The sequence below is a fragment of the Nestor notabilis genome, unplaced genomic scaffold (assembly GCF_000696875.1).
Source record: "Nestor notabilis isolate BGI_N333 unplaced genomic scaffold, ASM69687v1 scaffold35081, whole genome shotgun sequence".
Classification (NCBI taxonomy): Eukaryota; Metazoa; Chordata; class Aves; order Psittaciformes; family Psittacidae; genus Nestor; species Nestor notabilis.
The window spans coordinates 15506-34758 of NW_009913951.1; the positions used below are offsets into that span (position 1 = coordinate 15506).

The following is a 19253-nucleotide window of genomic DNA, read 5'->3' on the forward strand; positions in this document are numbered from 1 at the left end:
GCTGAGGTGGTCCTGTGTGATTAAATTAGATGAAAGACTTGCCTTCTACCAGTGAGACGCAAAGTCTAATCAAGTGAAATGAGTTTTGAGATCTCAGCTCATTTCCTTGGGGAATATCAGTTTACATTACACAGTCACGACACCTAATTCATCACAGTTGATGCGGCTTTTGCTCAGAAGAGGACCTGGGACTGGGTAGCATGGGACTTGATCACAAGTACCCCTCTAAGGAGGAGCAGCTTAGTCAAGTTAAGATACAGCACAGTGAGGGGAGAACCTTAATATGTTTTTTAAAATAAATGATCTATATTTCTGTGTATTGGATCTTTTAGAATAGAGGGACTTACGTGCAAAATGGAGAAAGCTAGAGGTAAAAAAGGATATAATTTATAAAATGATCGGCATACGGATGTTAAAGAGCATACACTGTGAAGAGCAAAGCTAAACTTATTGTTACTTAATTTCTATGATGTTGAATGATGTTTGTATATTTCCAGGCACCAAGGTACAAGGAAATAAAGACTGTTCTGCTTCCCTGACTAACAGACTCTTTTTTGTTTCTTTCTTCCAGGGCATTGTTATAACTCCACTTCTGCTTTTGCTTTTTGTAAGTATCTTGATCTTAAGATGTTTTTTTATTGGCTAATCTTGCACCTCTTAGACACTATTTTTAAGATATAAATTTGGGTGATTTAACAATGCTTAAATAACAAGGAAAGCCTTTCTGGTCAGTATTTGAAGTAAGCTGTCTTCCAGAAAGGCCATCAAAGTGTGTAGCAATGAATGCAAGCACTACCTGCACCTCATTCTAAGAGGTCCAAACCCCATTGTTCTGGTAGAATTATAAAAACCACGTGCTATTAGGCTGGGTGAGATACAGACACTTTCCAAGTAAGCTGATTACTCTCAGTTAGGAGATCTTTGGGAAGCTTTCACATGCAGGAGCTGGACAAGATTGTACTGATCCAGAATGGATGACAGGCCAGTTGGGAAAGCATTGTTCAGATAAACAGAGCCATGTTTTTGGGCAACTAAGCCCGTGGGTATTTTTGTTGTGAGGTTAGTGAGATAGCAGCAGCAGCACGACACATTACTGGAGCCCTTGTGTACCACTAAATGTGATGCTGCTTCATTCCTGTTAGTTCAAGATTTCTTTTTCAATCGTTAGTCTTTAGTCAGGGCCTTGTTCCTTACAGTTCAGGGTAGAAGAAAAGGGAGAAGACCAAGTTTTATCTTCATACTTTATAAAGGTATGGGTATTCATCAGTGTACAACAAAGAGGCTTTAACAGATGGGTAGTGGTGCTTTAAGTCCCCTGTCTGGAAGTTTTGGTACTTGAGGATTTGTTGGCATAAATGATAGACAGTAGTGCAGGTTACTAAGTGAGGAATGTGGCTTTGTGAAGAGCAGGGGAATAGGCTGAAGCTCTTCAAGTATTTCAGCAGATGTATACATTGTCTTTCGTGTTTATCTTACTAATTGCATTGTATGTGAGCCAGCACCCTGGAAAGGAGAGGATGTGAGAAGTTAGTCTGAAACAATTTGTAAGTGGCATGCAAATGGCACGCTGTTTGTCGTAGGGATGCTTAAGCAGCATATGTACTGTATACAAATATAGCAGTGTATACTAAACAGGGATAAATAGTACTGTGAGAGTGGCTGTAACATTATCAACTACTGCTTCAATAAAGCTGTGTGGGAAGATTCTTATTTTACTGTAACAAATTGTTAATTCATCCGATGTAACTGTGTTTACACAAGACCTGCTTTGACCATATTGTAAATATCAGTACACACTAGCAAAGCTTTCTTGATATACCTGGGACAATAGACTTACCTTAGGTTGAAAAGATAACTAAGAAAAATGTGGGGTTTATTATTCATGCACTGAATTTGTTGCTGTCCTCTTCCTTCCCTGTATGGAACCTGTTTCTTCCATAGACATTCATCCAGAGACTTGTGCCTTTGTTTCTAAGTGACTGAAACTTCAGCTTTTTAAACTTTTGCTCATTGGCAACTTTCACCCTGCTGTACCTTACCTGAGTTTTGGTGCTTTACATAGCCCAAAGGGATATTTTCTGCAGAAATTGAAATGTTAAGGAATGATCCATATACCTTTTTAAGCAAAGTGAACATATTTTCTTTGGTGACTTTATGGGCTGATAACAAGATATTCTGTCCTGAGTTGCGGTTTTTACTGTTACTTCTTGAAAGGGATGGTAAAATTTTGTGTGCAAGAACAGGAAGGCAAAGTAGGTGCCTCTGTTCTTCCTAGCAGCCCTGGAGACACTTGTATGAGAAGTGTGTAAAATGCACATTAATTGTTGTTCAGTTAGTAGTTTAGTCATGCAACTTAGCCTTAATGCTTAGTTAATAAAGATTTGGAATTTCCCAGTTTCAAGATAAGTCTCATTTACCTGAACACTAGCTGAGCTGGACTTCTGAACACCATTCAGGGACCTTTGAAGCCAATGCCTTCAATGAATTTTAATTTCGAAGTTTGGTACTCACAAGCCCTAGCACTTCCAGGGTCATACTACGGTAGTCTGAGTGCTGTATTGTATTAGTGATCCTATTTGTTATCTCCTGCTACACAGAGCATAAAACACCCTTAGTACTGCCAGAAATAAAATACTTTCCTGTCCATTAGCTTGTTTTTGTTATATAGCTTAACTTGCAGTAGCAGTTATGGTTTAAATTTTGCCCTATGTGCACCAGAGAATATAATGTTCTGAACTGCCTTTTCTGTTCATAATTGCCTAGTAGTGTAAATATTAATTGTTTAAACAATATTGATGAAGGCATGTTGAAGCATATTATAAAGCATGCATTTAATGCAAATAATTTATTATCTTAAATGAATGGTGTTGAACATAAGATTGTCAGTTACATTTCTGAAAAGTGTTTTTCTACTGTGAAACTCCAGGTGTAAAGAGCTTACTCAAAAGAAGCATTCTAAGAGGTTCTGATGGATTTAACGAAACCTTAAATATCGTGCACATAATTACTAGACTCTGTCCTTGTGAGGATTCCCATCTAGACTTTAAAGAATAGCTGACTTCACCACAGATTCCTCTGGTTAACATTTTACTTAATAAGAAGCTATTCAATCTGGCTTCCAAATGCATTAATCGGCAATATCGTCCTCATGTTAACCCTTATTATTAGCAGTTAATATGTTATATTCTCAGCAAAGATGCTATAAATGGGCAATGTCCCATGAACTATATGTAATTGATTAGAGTTCATATATGTTGTGAGCAGGAGTGTTGAAACAAAGTGCTGTAAGATACATCAGCTTCAAGTTAACTCGAGGTTATGCTGTTCACATTTTTGCACTGTTCTGCAGTGTTTCATTAGTGATGATTAGGAGGCTGTGTATCAAAGCATTCAGAGGAGGATGCTGTCCATCTTCCTCTTGTCAGTTCGTGTACTTAGCTGAAGCCAGAGGTGACTGATCATGAATTCTTTTTAAAGCAGATAAATAAGTTTTATTTTCTCAAAGGCATTTGGGGGGGGGGAGGGGGAGGCGGAACGGGACCCCCCATCAACAAGAAATTGAAGTGTAGACTTAATTTTGCTTTTGGAAATAACTATATTATTATCAATAAATGATGACTACAAATAGGTTAAGTAATGCCTGAGGAAGTTAGTCACTTGGGTGTGACTGTCCATCTTTGCTTATATGACTTGTTCTCTATGTTCAGTTTAGTTATTTCCTTTAGTAATTGTATTAACATTTTATGATTTGTAGTAACAGTTTATGATTTGAATTCTTAAGTATAGTACATTTGGGCACATTTGCATTACTAAAAGACAGTTAAACAAAAGGTGTCATCATACTGTGAAGATAATAGTTCTGTGATCTCTTTAATAACCTCGAGATGTCAGCATCTTTTTATGATGTCTCATTTGAAATGCACAACTTCAGGAGCACTGCACTGTGAAACACTTGTAGCTGTATCATCTCACTTGTATGTCCTTACATTGTTATGAAAAATGGGAATATATATGAATGCAGGTTTATTTTCATTGATGCCTCAGCAAGGTCATGTCTCTTGGATTTGCCCTCAAAGCAGAATGAGCGTAGATATTGTACTACCATGTAAGAGGGTGATGCAGAGTGACCTTTCTTGTGTGAACAAGCCACACAAGCTTATGATTTTGTTGATTGTGTCTAGTATCAAAATACAAGAAGTCAGTCATCTGCAGACCTGTTGGAACCAATTGTGATGCTGTGGTTTTTATGGCACAGTATCACAGCCTTGACACCTTCTTGGTATTACCCTTGCCACTGAGGCTCAGTGTCTGACAGATGTGGTCTTGTCAGCAGCAGGAAGCACAGCTGGTTTGCTTACAAAGTAATGTAAGTCAAGGTCTGTGGATCCATGTAACTTTATTGAAAGCCATCAATGTTAGAGATAAGTATTTTACATTTTTATGTACTTTACATTCTTTAGGAGCATGCCCACAAAAGAGTTAATGTAGAGTGTTAAAAACCCAGTGCAAAATTCATGTGTATTTTTAAAAATACACTTGGCAAAATCCTTCGTGGAACCATCAGGCATTGCTCCCATGTTTGCTGTTTTACCAGGGACGTCCACTATGACGTTTGTGTCAAAATGGAATCTTCCCATGGCTTTATCAGTTTGCTTCTTTTCTTGATTTATTCAGTCATGTTTTGTTTGCTGGTACCCTGGTACCTCTCAAATTTCTTAATTTTATAGTAAGTATTTTTATGGTGGCATTGTAGTGATGTTGTAGGTACTGGAAAGTAGCACTGCTGAAAGAACTCAGGAGTAGACAAATGAAGGAAATTCTGTGCAAGTATCACAGAGAAAAGTAACATAAAATTACATGTGACTAAGGACATAAATGAAAGTAGAAGCTGATTGAAATACTGCAGTTAAAAGCTTTCCCATATATTCACAACCCGTAAGTTAAAACATTATTTAAAAAGTTACTTCTCAAATTTTTGCTAGGTCTTCTCCAATTCCATGTGTTTCATGTAAATCATTTTATTAAAAGGAGCTGTAATACTTTTTTTTTTTTTTAACAGGATTTCTACACACTATGCCTTGTTCCTCCTCACTAGCACTTGGTAAATGAGACTTGATACCAGTCAAATGAATTGTTAAATATGCAAATATTTTAGTAGCTGGAAAGCCATGGAAGTTGATAAGGAAGTTGCAGCTAATGGATTTCACTAGTATGTGACAAAAGGCTGATTACCGTGAGGGGAGGAAGCAGCATAGTGCATTAGCTGTTAACAGATCAGCTCATTCATGTGGAAGATTTGAAGTGCATCATTATTCCTACCGGGTTATTTACCTCAGCATTTCTGTTTTCTTTAATCATTAGGAAGACAAAATTCTCTGATCTGATCCAAACCCTTTACAGTTGTCTAGAACTTTTTAATGACTGCCATGAAATTTTTACTTAATCATTTTATTCCTTTTCAATTCACCTTTTATTATATCCGGTACAATCGGATACAAATTGTATTGGATACAAATTGATATGAATAGCAGTCAGAGAATAAAAAGGGGTCTCCCTCTTCCTGACTCAAAACACTAAATTTGTCTAGGTCTAAGACTAAAATATTTAATGTTTCTGTGGAGGACTTCCTTTTCTACTTGGTTATGCTCTTGAAATTTTCATCTATACAATGCTATAGGAGCCTTTTAAGTATACATTCTGCTTCTGCATGGCAGAAGCTAACCACGTGTCTTTATAGGAATGTAGAATCAGATACTAGGAGGGTCCCATCCCAGCTCACCCAGTCTGCCTCTTTTCCATGATATGCAGTTCACCTCAAAACTGAACACAATCCAGATTATTTTTACAGCTGTAATACAGCTGCTACAAATCAACAGTTTGATTCTATGATGTCTTTACACCATTTCTTGCAGTAATTCTGTTTGTTTGCCTGTGAAGAAAGGTTCATTTTTAGGCATGGAAATTATTATAGCATGGAAGGGAGCCAAATATAATCAGACATTTTAGCATAATGCTAGTTTTGGTGCAATGCGGATCATCTAGGTGGTTTAAAAAAAAAAGGTTTCATCACAGCAAACGGAGCACAGAACTTAGCTTGATCCAACTAAAACCTGAGTAAAATCATGTTTATTCATTCAGACAGAATAGTTGCATTTATAAATGTGTAGGAAATTTTGAGTAACATTTATATCAAGCTATTTGGTTCCTCTGTTCCTCAGTTCTCACTTCTCTTTCTCAAAGTGGATGTGACAAACATAGCCAAAGGAAGTCTGGAACCCAGGCGATGTCTGAGAGTCTGTGGGACGTTTAAGTTTGTGATCCTGATGTGTTTGCATACTACGTATGTTGAGGCAGTCCTGGTCAAATTAGCATTCATTAGCTTTAGCCTTTGTGATTCCTCATGGTTAGCCACTGTATTTCCAGAGTTAGTCTTTTTATTCCGTGTGATTGAGAAGTTCCTGCCTTCTCTTTTCTTCAGCGATTATCTTATCTTCTGTGTCTTTCTCTGGGAATAGATTTAAAATAAGACCATGGAAGAGTTTATACATGTTGTCTAACATACAGGTTCTGATAAAAACCAATTCACTGAAGTTATTGTCGTAATATACAGTAGGGAAAATGTTCAGAAGTCTGTTTGAAGAAGTGATGTTAGTACCATAGGTGAGACAGGCAAGTCTAATACCATAGCAGTGTACAAAGGGCAGGCAGAGCCTAGCAAACACACTGCTCCAAACTTGTACGCCCAGGTGTGGTATAGCAGTGGTAGGACCTCTTAAAGATTCAAGGGAGAAAAGCTGGCTCCATATTAGTAAATCATTTATTTATTCATTCTGGACTGTTATGTTGTTTTCTGTTTTGTTTAAAATGTAGTCAGGCTGAGGTAGTTACCTGAAATGTGTGCCTTTGGTGGTCCAAGTAATAGTGAGATGAGCCTGAATGAGTGGGGTGAAGTTGACAAGGTGAAGAACCATATGCTGATATCCTGATAGAGAAGATTGTCTCTTTGGATAAAATAATTTTACTTTTCCTTAGTAAATTGGTTTAGCATCCCAGGACAGTACCTGTAACTCAGTTTCTAATTATGTAAAACTAAATGAGTACAAAGAAAAATCCCACCCCAAAACCCCCACACCCAAACCAAAACATATCCTCATATATACCAAATGCTTGAAGACTGTATTTAAGTACTATTTAAAAAAGCTGGCAAGACTATTGCTGTTTAAATGGCTGCCTTTTTCAGCAGTGTACAATATTGCTGAACAGTTTTTCATTCCTGACTTAGAAACTGATTGTGCATCCACTGAGTTTTATAAAACTTTTAAGCAGTGAGAGAAGTCCAATCAAGGTTTTTATAAAAATGCACAAGAGCCATTGCCAAAGTGTCATAATTTTCTGAAGCTATGCAGAGGGTCCTGACATGTGGACAGCTTGGTTAGATTCACTCCTCTGTGACCCAGACAGATTTTAAAGTTTAAAAATCTTCACTTTCATTTGAAAAAGCTTCCTTGAATACACAGTAAGTAATGCTTTTAGCTCCTCAGCACATAGCAAAAAATAAGTCCAAACAGAGTTTGGAAAACTATGAACCTTTTAAAATTTCAGAAGCTCCTTACGAGAATTAAAACAACAAGGAGATCATGAGTGGTATGATAGAGTTTTCTGCTCCACTTTCTGCAAGGAATCATGCAGAGAGCCCTGTGTCCCTTGGGAACAGAGTAGCTGTACTGCCTGACATCAAGTACTCACGTGGGTGATCTGAGTCTTCTCCTGCAAGCCTTTACTTCTCCCTCTTGACTCCATGAGGAATTTAGGCTCCTTAGTCTCAGTGCTCTCACTTGCACCCTTCTTGCAGACCAAAAGTTTCAGTGATGACATCATCTTCAGATCCCCTTCAACTGTCTTCTGTGCCCACATTGTTAAAATTGGAAATGATGGGGATGAGATGCTGTGATTTATTAAGTGTTTTTATCTTAATCGAAGTAAAATACATGAAAGTCTTCGCTATTTTATTATTTTTTTATTACTTATTAAAATAACTACACCGATTTTTGTTGCTTGGTATTTGTATAAGTGGTAAGGTTAGTTGAGCTAGCTGTTTAGTTAGGAAGATTCACTCCCTGTCTTTTTAGACTACCAGCATACGAATGCTTTACTTGGCATATATGTGTAGCAATGTTTAAATAAATGATTATTGATGGAACTATCACCTTAGGTTATAAAATAATCAACTAGAGATTGTTTTAGTTTTGTTACTATGGAATATTAAATGCTTTACTGGGACTTAATAATTAAAGATGTGTGCACCTACTTCCAATTTTGTGCACATACTTCGAAGTTTTTATCTGTAAAATAAAATGTATACTAATATGTGATATCTTTGTGAAATTCACAGATACTAAGAAAAAGTGCAATATTAATGGTATATTTTTTATTTTGTAGCTTGGATCATCCTCCTCTGTGCCTTTTACATCTATATTCTCGCAGCTGTTTATGACTGTTGTAGTCCCACTTATTATTGGACAGGTATGTCTTTTAAATATACATTCTTATTTAAAAAAATAAGATAAAGAGAGCTATCTTAAAGACAGGCTGGCAACCTGATAAGCTGCCACATAGGAACAGCCTCAGGATAGTGAAGTCTAATATCAGAGTAAAGATGCTACAGTGCTCCCTGGAGTCACATTGATCTTTGTTGAGATTGAGCATCTGTCCCTCACTACTACAAACATACGCTACTGCATATCGAGAAGGGAGTTTGTGAACATAAAGTGGGAAAAATGGCAGCCCAGACTGTGAGAAATTCCAGCCCCATACAGATGAGCTTTGAGAATACTATATAGTCCTTTTGTCACATGGCCTTTGCCTGGGTGATGAAGGAAGTTCTCCCTGTATAGTATCTACTACTGATTATAGGAATAAAATTTCTCAACATTAAAAAACATACAAGGGCTAAAGAGTCAGAAGTCAAGAAACCATAAAATTAAGGCTACTTAAGACATTTTGCATATGCTTTACAGTAAGGGTTTAATTGCACAATTGCAAACTATCCTTTCTGCATGACTCCTCTATCATTTTTACATTGGATGGAGGATATTCACAGAATGAGCAGCTGTTCAACATTTCATTTTATACTCATTGTTCATATTGTAACCCAAGACCTTGTTTTTCATGGAATTGGAGAGAAATCTTTCACTGAATTTAAAGACACTGATTGCAATATAAGATTTTCTGTGACACTTTTCTCTGTAGGGTCCTTCTGGGGTTTTCTTTTTTACAAATGCTAATTATTTTTTTTTCTCCCACATCACAGAGGGACATTTCTATATTAAGACCAAAAATTTTCAGAAGTGTCCACTATTCTTGGACACCAAAACACCCAAAGCATAATTCTTACATACTTGTAAGTATTCATTGTGCTCAGGCATTCAGAATGCACAAAGGGAGTATCAGTGGGATTTCCCAAGGGGTACCATTGCTGAGTCTAGCATGCAGCTTAAATCTGGGTTCAACTGGAACTTTCTGAATTTTGTCAGCCTTAAGCAAACTTTGAAATGGAAAGTGTGGTTAAAATGTAGGCAAATGAGAGGAGAGTCCGTAAAGGAGCACCCTGGACAAGGTTAAGAATATCTGTCATTGCCTGTGCTATGTAGAAGAGTCGATCAGTCTTGTATCAAACTGTAATTGTGCATTTCAAAATCAGCATGTACTGTAATTTACCAAAGTCCTGGTAAAGTTTGTTTCTTGTATGATCAAGAAAACCCATTAAAGTCTAATAAGAAGATGGCCATGATAAGCATGACAATAGCCACCAGCATCAGTACCTGCATAAACTGTCTATAACCGTACCATGTGGAAAATGGACATAATCCCTGTGTCCCTAAAGGCTGCTAAATTGCTCACATGCTTAGAGTTAAATGCCTAAGAAGGTCCTTATTAATTAAGGCCACAAAGGGTTGCTAATGAAACTACCTGTGTACCACATTCTTATCTTGTCAAAATTAAATTAAATCTCCACCAAAAGTGGACAAGCGAAAGTACTTGAATCTTCTCATCCTGAAAGGTTCAAAAACAGGAAACTATTAATTGGAAGCCTTAGTTGGGAATTTCTAGGAAACAAATAGCATGGCAACAGATCTAGTAATAAAGTAACCTATAGTGATGGAGTACCAGCAGTCTGTACTGCAATGCACCCAGTCTGAAGATGATGGTAGATTGCTAGAGAAAGTGATTGCAAGTTTTCAAGAGAGTTTTCGTCTCTCTCTATATAATGGAATGTTACTTTGGAAAGATGTTCCAAGAAATTGCTATGAGAGCTAACTGGTGGAGTTGCGTTTTTTTTTTGGCTGCACCAAATAAGAAGGCTAAGTTACATGAATTGAGCAGTAAGTGTATGAAATAAGTGTTCTGAATGAGTGTAAGTTCAAAATCAGAACTGTGATGAGACCTGAGAACAGATGTGATAAAGACTGAAAGAAAAAAAAACAGTGATTTGTAAAGCTTCCATAACTTGATCACAAATTTATTGAAGTTTGTTTTTTATAAGAGTTTGGCTTTTATTTCAACAAGAAATGGAATTACTCTCCTTTAAAAGTGTTTCAAGCAGTTTCTGGAAATGAACAGTCAACAGAAATAGCTCGCATTCCTCTAAGCATAAAGTTTTTCTTTCTAAAATTATTGCATGTGATTATATCTGTTCGGAGGATATGGAAGAGAGGAAATGCTAAGGATAGCTACAGATCAAAAATGCCAAGGGTAGTTTGCATTGATTGTCTTGATAAGGTAGAACTGTACAAAGGTAGCAGTTCTGCCAGATAGGAACAGAAGCCTTTTTTGAAGGTGGATATCCAAAAATAATGTGCAGTAATCATGGAAAAGCAATAAGCAAGAAAAGGACTGACACCAAGAGGTACAGAGATAGGTCTGCTTGCCCTTTATCCGGAGGTGGCATGGGTCTGTTCTGATTAGATGGGAAGTTTTGCATTTAGTTTGTAGACCACCGCTGACTCATTAGTGAACTGTTGCACACGCAGCACAGCAATGTTACACTGCTTTGTGAATCACAAGTTGCTCACTTTGGGATTCCAGATGCATTAAGAGTTAATGGCCCACAATTCATGAATGACAGTTCCAGCAATTACATCTAATTTATCTTCTCATGCCCACAAAGTTGATTCCTTACCATGCAGTCATACTGTTCAGCAGAAAAGTCAGTGGAGGAATGCCTGGGAAGGTTACCTGGTAGCAAAGAGCTTGACTGGGAAAAAAACCTTTTTGATTGGAACCTGCCTGCTCAGAGGATTGTTTATCTTCAGCCTTCCTAACTCAGCTGTGATCAACAGAGGCTTTACGCTCGATCCACATCAGTGCTAGACAGAGAAGGCTGCTTAAAGGAAGCATTCTCCAAGGGCTTTATTTTCCTTTAAAAAAATCTCGCCTCTGGGAAAACCTGTGTTGCCTAAATGCTCATTTCCCGAGCAGGCTGCAGAGCTGGCTGTTTGAGCAGCCCCTGGGATATAAGCAAAGCAGATGAGAAGGTGCTTTTAGATTTGTTTTGTTTGGGGTTTTTTGTTTGCTTTATGGCAAAATGTATTGAGAGTTTTGGTTGCTTGGCTGACTTGTCAGAATTTTTAATGATGGCTGGGAGAAAGAAGTCACAATAGTGTAATTGATGCTTATTTTCTACTGTTTCCTGAACATTTTTTTCAGTGTGGCAAGAGTGCCATTGACAGGAGTCAAAGATGCTTTTCTAGCTGCTAACAGTAAAATGCGTAAGGGGCTGCAGGTACCAGGCTCTGCTCAGGTGATGGCTGCCATTTGTTAGGTAAAGAAAGGACTGTTAGAGGAGGACGAAGATACTATGTTATCAGAAGGGCACTAGCAGATAGTTACTGATACTGATACAATAAGGAGAATTTCTCTGTCCTTCAGAGATGTGCAGGTTGTCTAAAGCTAAAAACCAGTGTGACCTGCATCCTCTGCATCTACAGATGTGTTTTGCTAATCGACAGGATGATGTTACTCAAATCAGTATTGCTAGTATAATATTGCATTTGTATTTATAGAGTAACAAGACCTCTCTGACAAGAGCTCTTGAAAAAAGACATAATATATAGTATTTTATAAAGATCTAATGTTGTATAAGCCTTGAAGATCTGTAGTGTGTAAGAGCTTCTTATTTGTGCACCACTCTTGTATACCTCTAAGGGGAATTTGAGAATACTTGTTAACTGATAAACATGGTGGCAGATACTTCATACAAAAGATTTTTGTATTTGCTCTGGCAGCTTGAAAGTCTGATTATTTTTTTCTTAGGTAACATAGTTCTGATGAAGATTGCTGCTCTCAAGCTGTTGCGATTTTGATAATTGTTTCCTTGTCTATAGATATTTGGAATACTTTTAGCCAGCAAAATGTAAGGTTTCAAGAAATGTCCTAAGTAGTTTCTTCATGACCAGTTGTAAGATTTCGGTGAAGACTGTTGTTCCTTTGCTTATTTTTTTCTTTTTAAGTGACAGTGAAAACCACTGCAATATTCCTTTTCCCCTTTTTGCAGACTTGCTCCATTCCCTGCACCTAAGTGCTTATGACAGACTTTTATTTTATGTTTTATATTAAAGAGCGATTTATGATTAAATGTTAATGAAATAGAATTTTCACTGTGCTTTCATTATATTCTACTAGTTTGAACATTTTTCAAAGCAACACACCAAAACCCACTGTTTTCTATGAATAAATAATAAAAAGCTTGTCTGTACATTATCATTCATGCATTCTCTAGTTGCCCCATTGGTAATTTGTCTGCCAGCATAAAGTGGGCACTTCACATTAAACAGACCTTAACTAAAGCTAAAATTAATGCTATGATTCTAAGTAGTTCTTCTTCCCAAATCTATAAAATGAAGCCAGTTGTACAGAAATCCTTGCTGAATCTAGTCACTCAAAAAAAATCTTGACGTCCTACAAGTAAAGGATTTTAAATGCCTTCTGCATCATTGACCAAAATGTTCCCGAGGAACCCTATCATCATCTGGGAGGTGTGCTTATAAACACAACTCTAAAAGGGTGCTACATTGCAATACACGTTGTCAGTGAAATTGAAACTAAGAAGCTTAGCAATGTATTTATTTTTAAAAAAATAAGAAATTGAAAGGGAAAGGTAGGTGGCAGTTACAAGGGAGTAGAAGGTACTATTCCTCTAAGCCTAATGTTTGTTTATAGTGGGTGGGTGGGGGAAACAATAGCTAAAGAAACAGTTATAAGAAGGGAACAGTGTCAGATCCTTTTGTTCTTATAACTTAAATCCACAGGGAAGTAGCCCTACTTTCTCTTCAAAGTCCAGGGAAGCTGCGGGGAGGAGGAGTGGTACCCTGGGAGATGAGCGCTTCTAGAAGCTTGTTGCAGAAAACAGAGATGACAGATAAACAGCCTTCAGACCAGTTTGTTCCCTTCTGATGCCTGCCAACTCAAACAGGGAACAGAACCTCGTCTCCACAGAAACACAAAACATGAAGAAAACACGTACCACTGCTAAAGACTCCCTTCACGTTTTTGCCATGTTGCACCTGTTTGTAAGTTTTAAAGCAACAGTTGTAAATTACCCCACAATATAAAAGTTAATTTTGAAAATGGCCTTGTGTGGGTTTTGTAAAGCTTGCTATGAGGGCTTGTATGTGTCAGAAGCTACCTCTTGGGAGTAAACTGACTGACATAATGGAGTAAGATAGCTTTTAGGGGAGTTTGGTAAGCTGAGGAAAAAAAGCCAAGATGCTTGTAAAAAAAGATATTATTTTTTCCCCCAAGATTGCAAAAATGGCTTTTTTTTTATCCTGTTTTCAGAAAACAAATAGTAGATTGCACACATCATAGAATAAGGGTAGATTTGACATTTATTGATGTCCTAGCTCTAGTGAGGTAGGTAAACTAGGACAGTTTGGGACTTTGAAACAGTATACAGGAACAAGTGAGAATGCATGCCTCCACACAGGGAGGGTCCCTATGAAAATATCAGGATGGGGTCTGGCTGAAGTGATATGAGCTCTGCTTTGGAAAAGGGTCTTGTGCATTTGAACCGTGGTGCAGACCTTGGGTATACAGAGGAAGGCTATGCTGTAGAAGTCCATGAAGGATATTCTATCTTATTTATGTCATTTCTACAACCCACATAATCTCCCTTCCATTCCAGTATCTTATTCTTTCTACTGGTTTTCGCAGTTGCTGTCATCTTAGTTCACTTTTTTTCCATTTTTTCCACCTTTCATATCTTCCAGGCATCACCAAAATAGTTGCCAGTATTCCATGCAGTTGTCTGTCTTGATTTGCCATCACTGTATAATAAGGGATATTGAGAAGTTATTGAACTGTTGCAAATATCTAGCCTGACTCAAAGCTTTTCAAGAGAAAATTTTGCATTGCCAAGTACATTACAAAGGTCTCTTGGTGTAAGTAGTAATATTAGTTAAGAATGAATTAGGAATCTTTCCTTAAAAGACAAATTAAATAAGGTAACTACTGAATTTAGGTGTAGTGATTATCCAGCATAGTTTTAGCTTGTTTCCTTGTGTCAACATTCATTTTTTCATTGAAATGGTAAAGCCTCAGGTGTTTTTCCCAGGTATTTAGAAGTACATACCTATACATGTTAAACAAGAGGAGCAGAAATGCAGTAAAAGCATTGTAAGTTCTGTTGAAAATTAAACCAGTCCAAAAGGGTTTATAGAATAAGGAAAAATTGACTTTGTGTAATGATGTAAATACCAAGAGATACTCTTGTGTGTATAATGGAAATGGAAAAAGTGACTTCAAAACCATTCCCCCTCTCCCGTTTTTTTTTAATTTATTTTATTTTATGGGGTTTAAAACAAACAAAAACAAAACCCACAAGTTGAAGATCTAGATAGTTTTTAAAAGATGTACTGTATTATAGATGTCAGAAATTACTCCATTCCATATAAATGGGGGTGGGGGAGCTCCTTGTCTTATTTAGGTCAATTAATAATGAACATTAATGAATGATAATTGTTTATTGCATTTTTTATCTCGCATGTCCAGCACTTGAGCAGGCAGGTGGAAAGAGTCTGGTTGTATTTTACTGACAAATTTCTCTGGGTATGCAGTGTGACTGTTATGAAGGTACAATTAGATAAGTGAATTGTTTTTCTATTATGTATCTTCTGCTATTTTCCTGTATGATTTTATAACAGATGAGCATTATTTACCTGCTTTCCCAGAACAGCCGATTGTGTTTCTTTGTGCAGGGGATGTTAAGTGAATTAAGCATATGAACAGTAAGTCCATTTGTTTAGGAAGGCTGGTGTTCAGACAAGGAGGTTAGGGCAGGATACAGAGCAATCTGGATGAGAAATGCTGTGGATGTAACCATTCTGGTAGAAGAACTAAATTGAAATGGGGACACTACTGTTAATTCCTCTGTTACATTCCTCTGTTGTTAAAAATTAAATCCTGGGCAAGAGGAAAGTTTGAGCCTGGAACTGTGTTTTGAAGCAAATTTGAGCTGATGCCTTTCCAAAAAACTTTGGAGATAGCCAGGACGTAGTCACCAGGATGTAGCTGCCTGACGGACACATTTATATCCTTTTATCATCTAATTTTTCTGTGAGGTTATCACCATCTTTCGTAGAATCATAGAATGGTTAGGGTTGGAAAGGACCTTAAGAACATCTAGTTCCAACAAGTTCTTTATGAAATATCATGTACTACAAGGTCTTGCTTCTCTTCTTATCTTCTCTCCACTAAATTACAGTTTGAAGAAAGGATTCACCGTGCACTGTTCATTCATGTGCAACCTCTGGGTCCGCTGACAGGAATTCCCAGCTCTTTGGGGCTAGTATTTGAATCTACATCAAAATCTCACTCTTCTGTCTAGCTGCAATTTCTCCTGCACAGTAATTTTTTTCCCTTCACAACACTGTTATCCTAGAGGTGCTACCACCGTTGCTGAGGGGCTTGGCCTTGGTCAGCTGCGGGTCCATCTTGCAGATGGCATTGGCTCTGTCAAAGAAAGGGGAAGCTTCTGACATCTTCTCACAGAAGACACTCCTCCAAAACCCTGCCATGCAAACCAAATACATCCCCTTTTTGCTCTTTTCCATCAGTGTGCCATTCTGATGCATCCATTTTGGGTGTCAGTCATTCATATATCTTCCCTAGGCTGTAAGTTCACTTTTCACAGAAGTATCAGTTCAGACATTTTCTCAACCACTTTTTTATCCGGTGCTTGTCCCTCCTTTGTCCCCCGTTATATTGATATGTACTTAAAAACACTGGACTTTGCTATTTTAACTGAGAGGTGGCACATCAGCATGGAGCCTGAGTCTGGCATCCTTCGTACAGGCCATAACATGCAGAAATGATTGTATTAGCTTTGGCTGTGTTTGCAGACAAATGAAGCTTAATATCTCTGCCCAGGCTGCATATTACCTATGAGATACTTTATTTAATCATTTCACTCTGCATTGCTCATCGCTTTTCAACCTCTATTAGACTTCCTGTCAGAGTGTGCCAGCACCACAGAACAACAAGGTTTGCTGTCTGGCTGGCTACGTACTTCATTGTGTGTTGTCTTTATTATATTTGTGTGATTTATTGTTATTTCACTACAAATCTTTGCAATTTTATAAATTTTTTTTTAGTTCAGTGTTAACCCTGAGAAGTTATAGAACTGGGATAGAATTAAAAGGCTGCCAAAGCATCCTTGTCCTGAAAGAACTCTGTGGGGCATGAATAAGTTACAAATGGGTTGTTTTCCAGTCAAAGTGAATCAGCTGACATGAGCTTTCCTGTGAAAAATCTTTTCGAGTGTTTACGGATACCTGTAGGGTTATATTCCTCACTTCTTAAGTTATACAAGAATTTAGATTACCTTGAATCAGTGACCACAGGCTGACTCAACCTCTGAATTACAGATCTTCTTGAACCTTGAGAGAAGATCAAAAGGTATTGGATTCTTTGTTAGAGAGGATGTATTTTGTCTGTGTTTTTACAGTATACATTTAGCATGACACTGGGTTGATCAGATGATTTCCTGAAGCCAGAATTGAATTCTTCAGGGCCCATCTATGTAATTATTATTTTTTTTTTTAATACAGTATGCAGTAAAAAGCTGTACTGGTATTTAGGGTTGTTGATTCACAGTAATTCCATACTAGGGGTGAATATTTAAGGAGGATATCAGCTGATAGAAGATTTTGAGGAAATACTGCTTTGCAGTTTCATTTGTAAATCTTTTTTTTTTTTTCTCTTATATGTCATGATAAATATATGTATAAAGTTATTAATGTCATGTATGTTATACCTTGTACAGGCACAAGGTTATAGTTATTGAAATAAGTCCCTCCAGTATAAGCTGTACTGTGGCATAATTAACCATCACTTTTCTTTTTCAACATTTCGTTACTTTCAGTATAATCTTGTGGAAGGACCATAAATAAATAGGTGGTCTCAAGTAGTTTTTCTTTTTCCCAATGTGACCTTAATTTAGGGGATAATAGGGCTTGTTTTAAACTTCCTTAGAAAATACTCACTTTAGAGGCGAAAGACTTTGCTTTTTGCTTCTGATACTGAGCCCCAAATCTGCTCAGATTAGACTAATCTGGTTTCCCATTTGATGTCTTTCGCACTGCCTGCTACATGTCCTCACTCGGATTTCTTGCCTCTTTCATCAGCGTAGTCTCTTATTCCTACCCAATAGCTTATGCAGAGAGAGGTGCCTGAAGGTGCTGCACTTTTAAAAGTTTGGCCGTATATTGAGTTGTGTTCTCTCTTTAACATCTGGCAAGTGTGAAATTTTAGTTGAGTGTTTTCACTGGGGTGTTGAGCATTCCCTTATGTGGTTTCCAGTAAATATATTCTTTTTCATCAGCGGGAAGCTTAGCAGTGCTGAGAGGTAAGTGCTGGTCTTTAGCCTGCTTAGCTTTGTGTGAACCCCATGTGCCAGATTTTTAGTATGTGCCCTGCCACGTGGTCGAAGAAGTCTGTTTGCTGTGGTGGCTGGGATAGCTGCTTCCAGGACTTTCCTATTGAGAGACTTGCAAACAATCTGGGAAGGCAGAGAGGAAAACTGGCAGCTGTGAGGTCAATCCCACAGCTTTGGCAGTTAGTGTGCGAAAAGGTCCTGTGGTAGCACTGGTGATGATGCTTTGATATTAATCTTGAATACCTCTAAAATGTTCTGTATTATTAAACCAATAGTGGTGCTGTTTATTAATGGTACCACTATGGGAAGGTAACGAGACACCTTTAGAGCCCTCTGGTAGAAGTGTTTCAGGATCTTGTACTATTATTTCTGAAAGAGCATGGTAACAGAGAGCATCAGGTCTCAAGAGAAATTAGGCAAGATAATGTGATTGCTGAAAAATTAACACAAGTCACAGCTGTATGATAAAAGCTTTAAAAAGTTTTTTCAAGCCATATAAAGTAAAGAGAAAAGCTAAAAGCAACTCCCCAGGCAGGACTGAAATAGATGCATTGTATCTACTGAGGCTTAGTCCTGTAGTATTTGGCATAATTTGAAAGTAGTGGTTACTTTAAAATTTATAGTTGTTTCTAAAAAATTCTTGAAAAACAGCTTCAAATCCTGTTTCCTGAAAGTGCAAAAGTTCCACTAAGTACAGTAGGTTTCCTTGTTCTCATGTGTTAATTCTGGTATTCTAAAAGCGTGCAAGTGGCATTTGTCTTTGGATTTACAAAAACTCTAGATATTCAGAGTCTGAATTATTTAAACTCCCACAACACATGCACTTTTGCTTTTCAAGCTTGAGTTATAATTTAATTAAAAACTTCTGGTGCATCGCTAGCTATTTAAATATTAAAATGTTCCATGGATCACTTTCGATTATCTACCATCATGAAATTCCTGAAGATGTCAGATTTTTAAGATTCCCAAAGTTGCACTTGGAATTGTCTGTTGATGCAAAGGGGACTGTGATAATTACATACATCCATTAGTATCAGCAGAGGAGATAAACTTTGGGGAGGCTTAATGGGTATGTCTCAGTGACAGCTAGCAAAGAACATTTGGCATGATTAAGGATGGATTTGAATGTACTTGAAAATATACTCTCATTATGGACGCCCAGTGGAAGTTGCACTACAAATGTTAAATTCCCCAGAAGAAGAGTTGTGTGGCAGGGAAGCTTTGAAATCCACTGTGGCCGTCATCCAAATTACTCTCTTCTCTTTGTGTCTTTCCGCTGTCAGATTCACTTTGTGATGCCCAACTTGGCTCCCTGCATCTT

General features: G+C 37.5%; 1 protein-coding gene across 1 annotated transcript in view; it reads left to right on the plus strand.

Moving 5' to 3' along the window:
* Positions 1-571: 571 nt before the first annotated feature.
* The window catches only part of LOC104412652 (sodium/bile acid cotransporter 7), a gene marked incomplete at its 5' end in the record, with an annotated part of 45010 nt that continues 26328 nt past the window's right edge, over positions 572-19253 (plus strand). The window contains 2 exons of the mRNA XM_010023426.1: positions 572-607; positions 8440-8523. Of these exons, the coding sequence (XP_010021728.1) occupies positions 572-607; positions 8440-8523 (120 nt within the window). The remainder of the gene's footprint in view (positions 608-8439; positions 8524-19253) is intronic.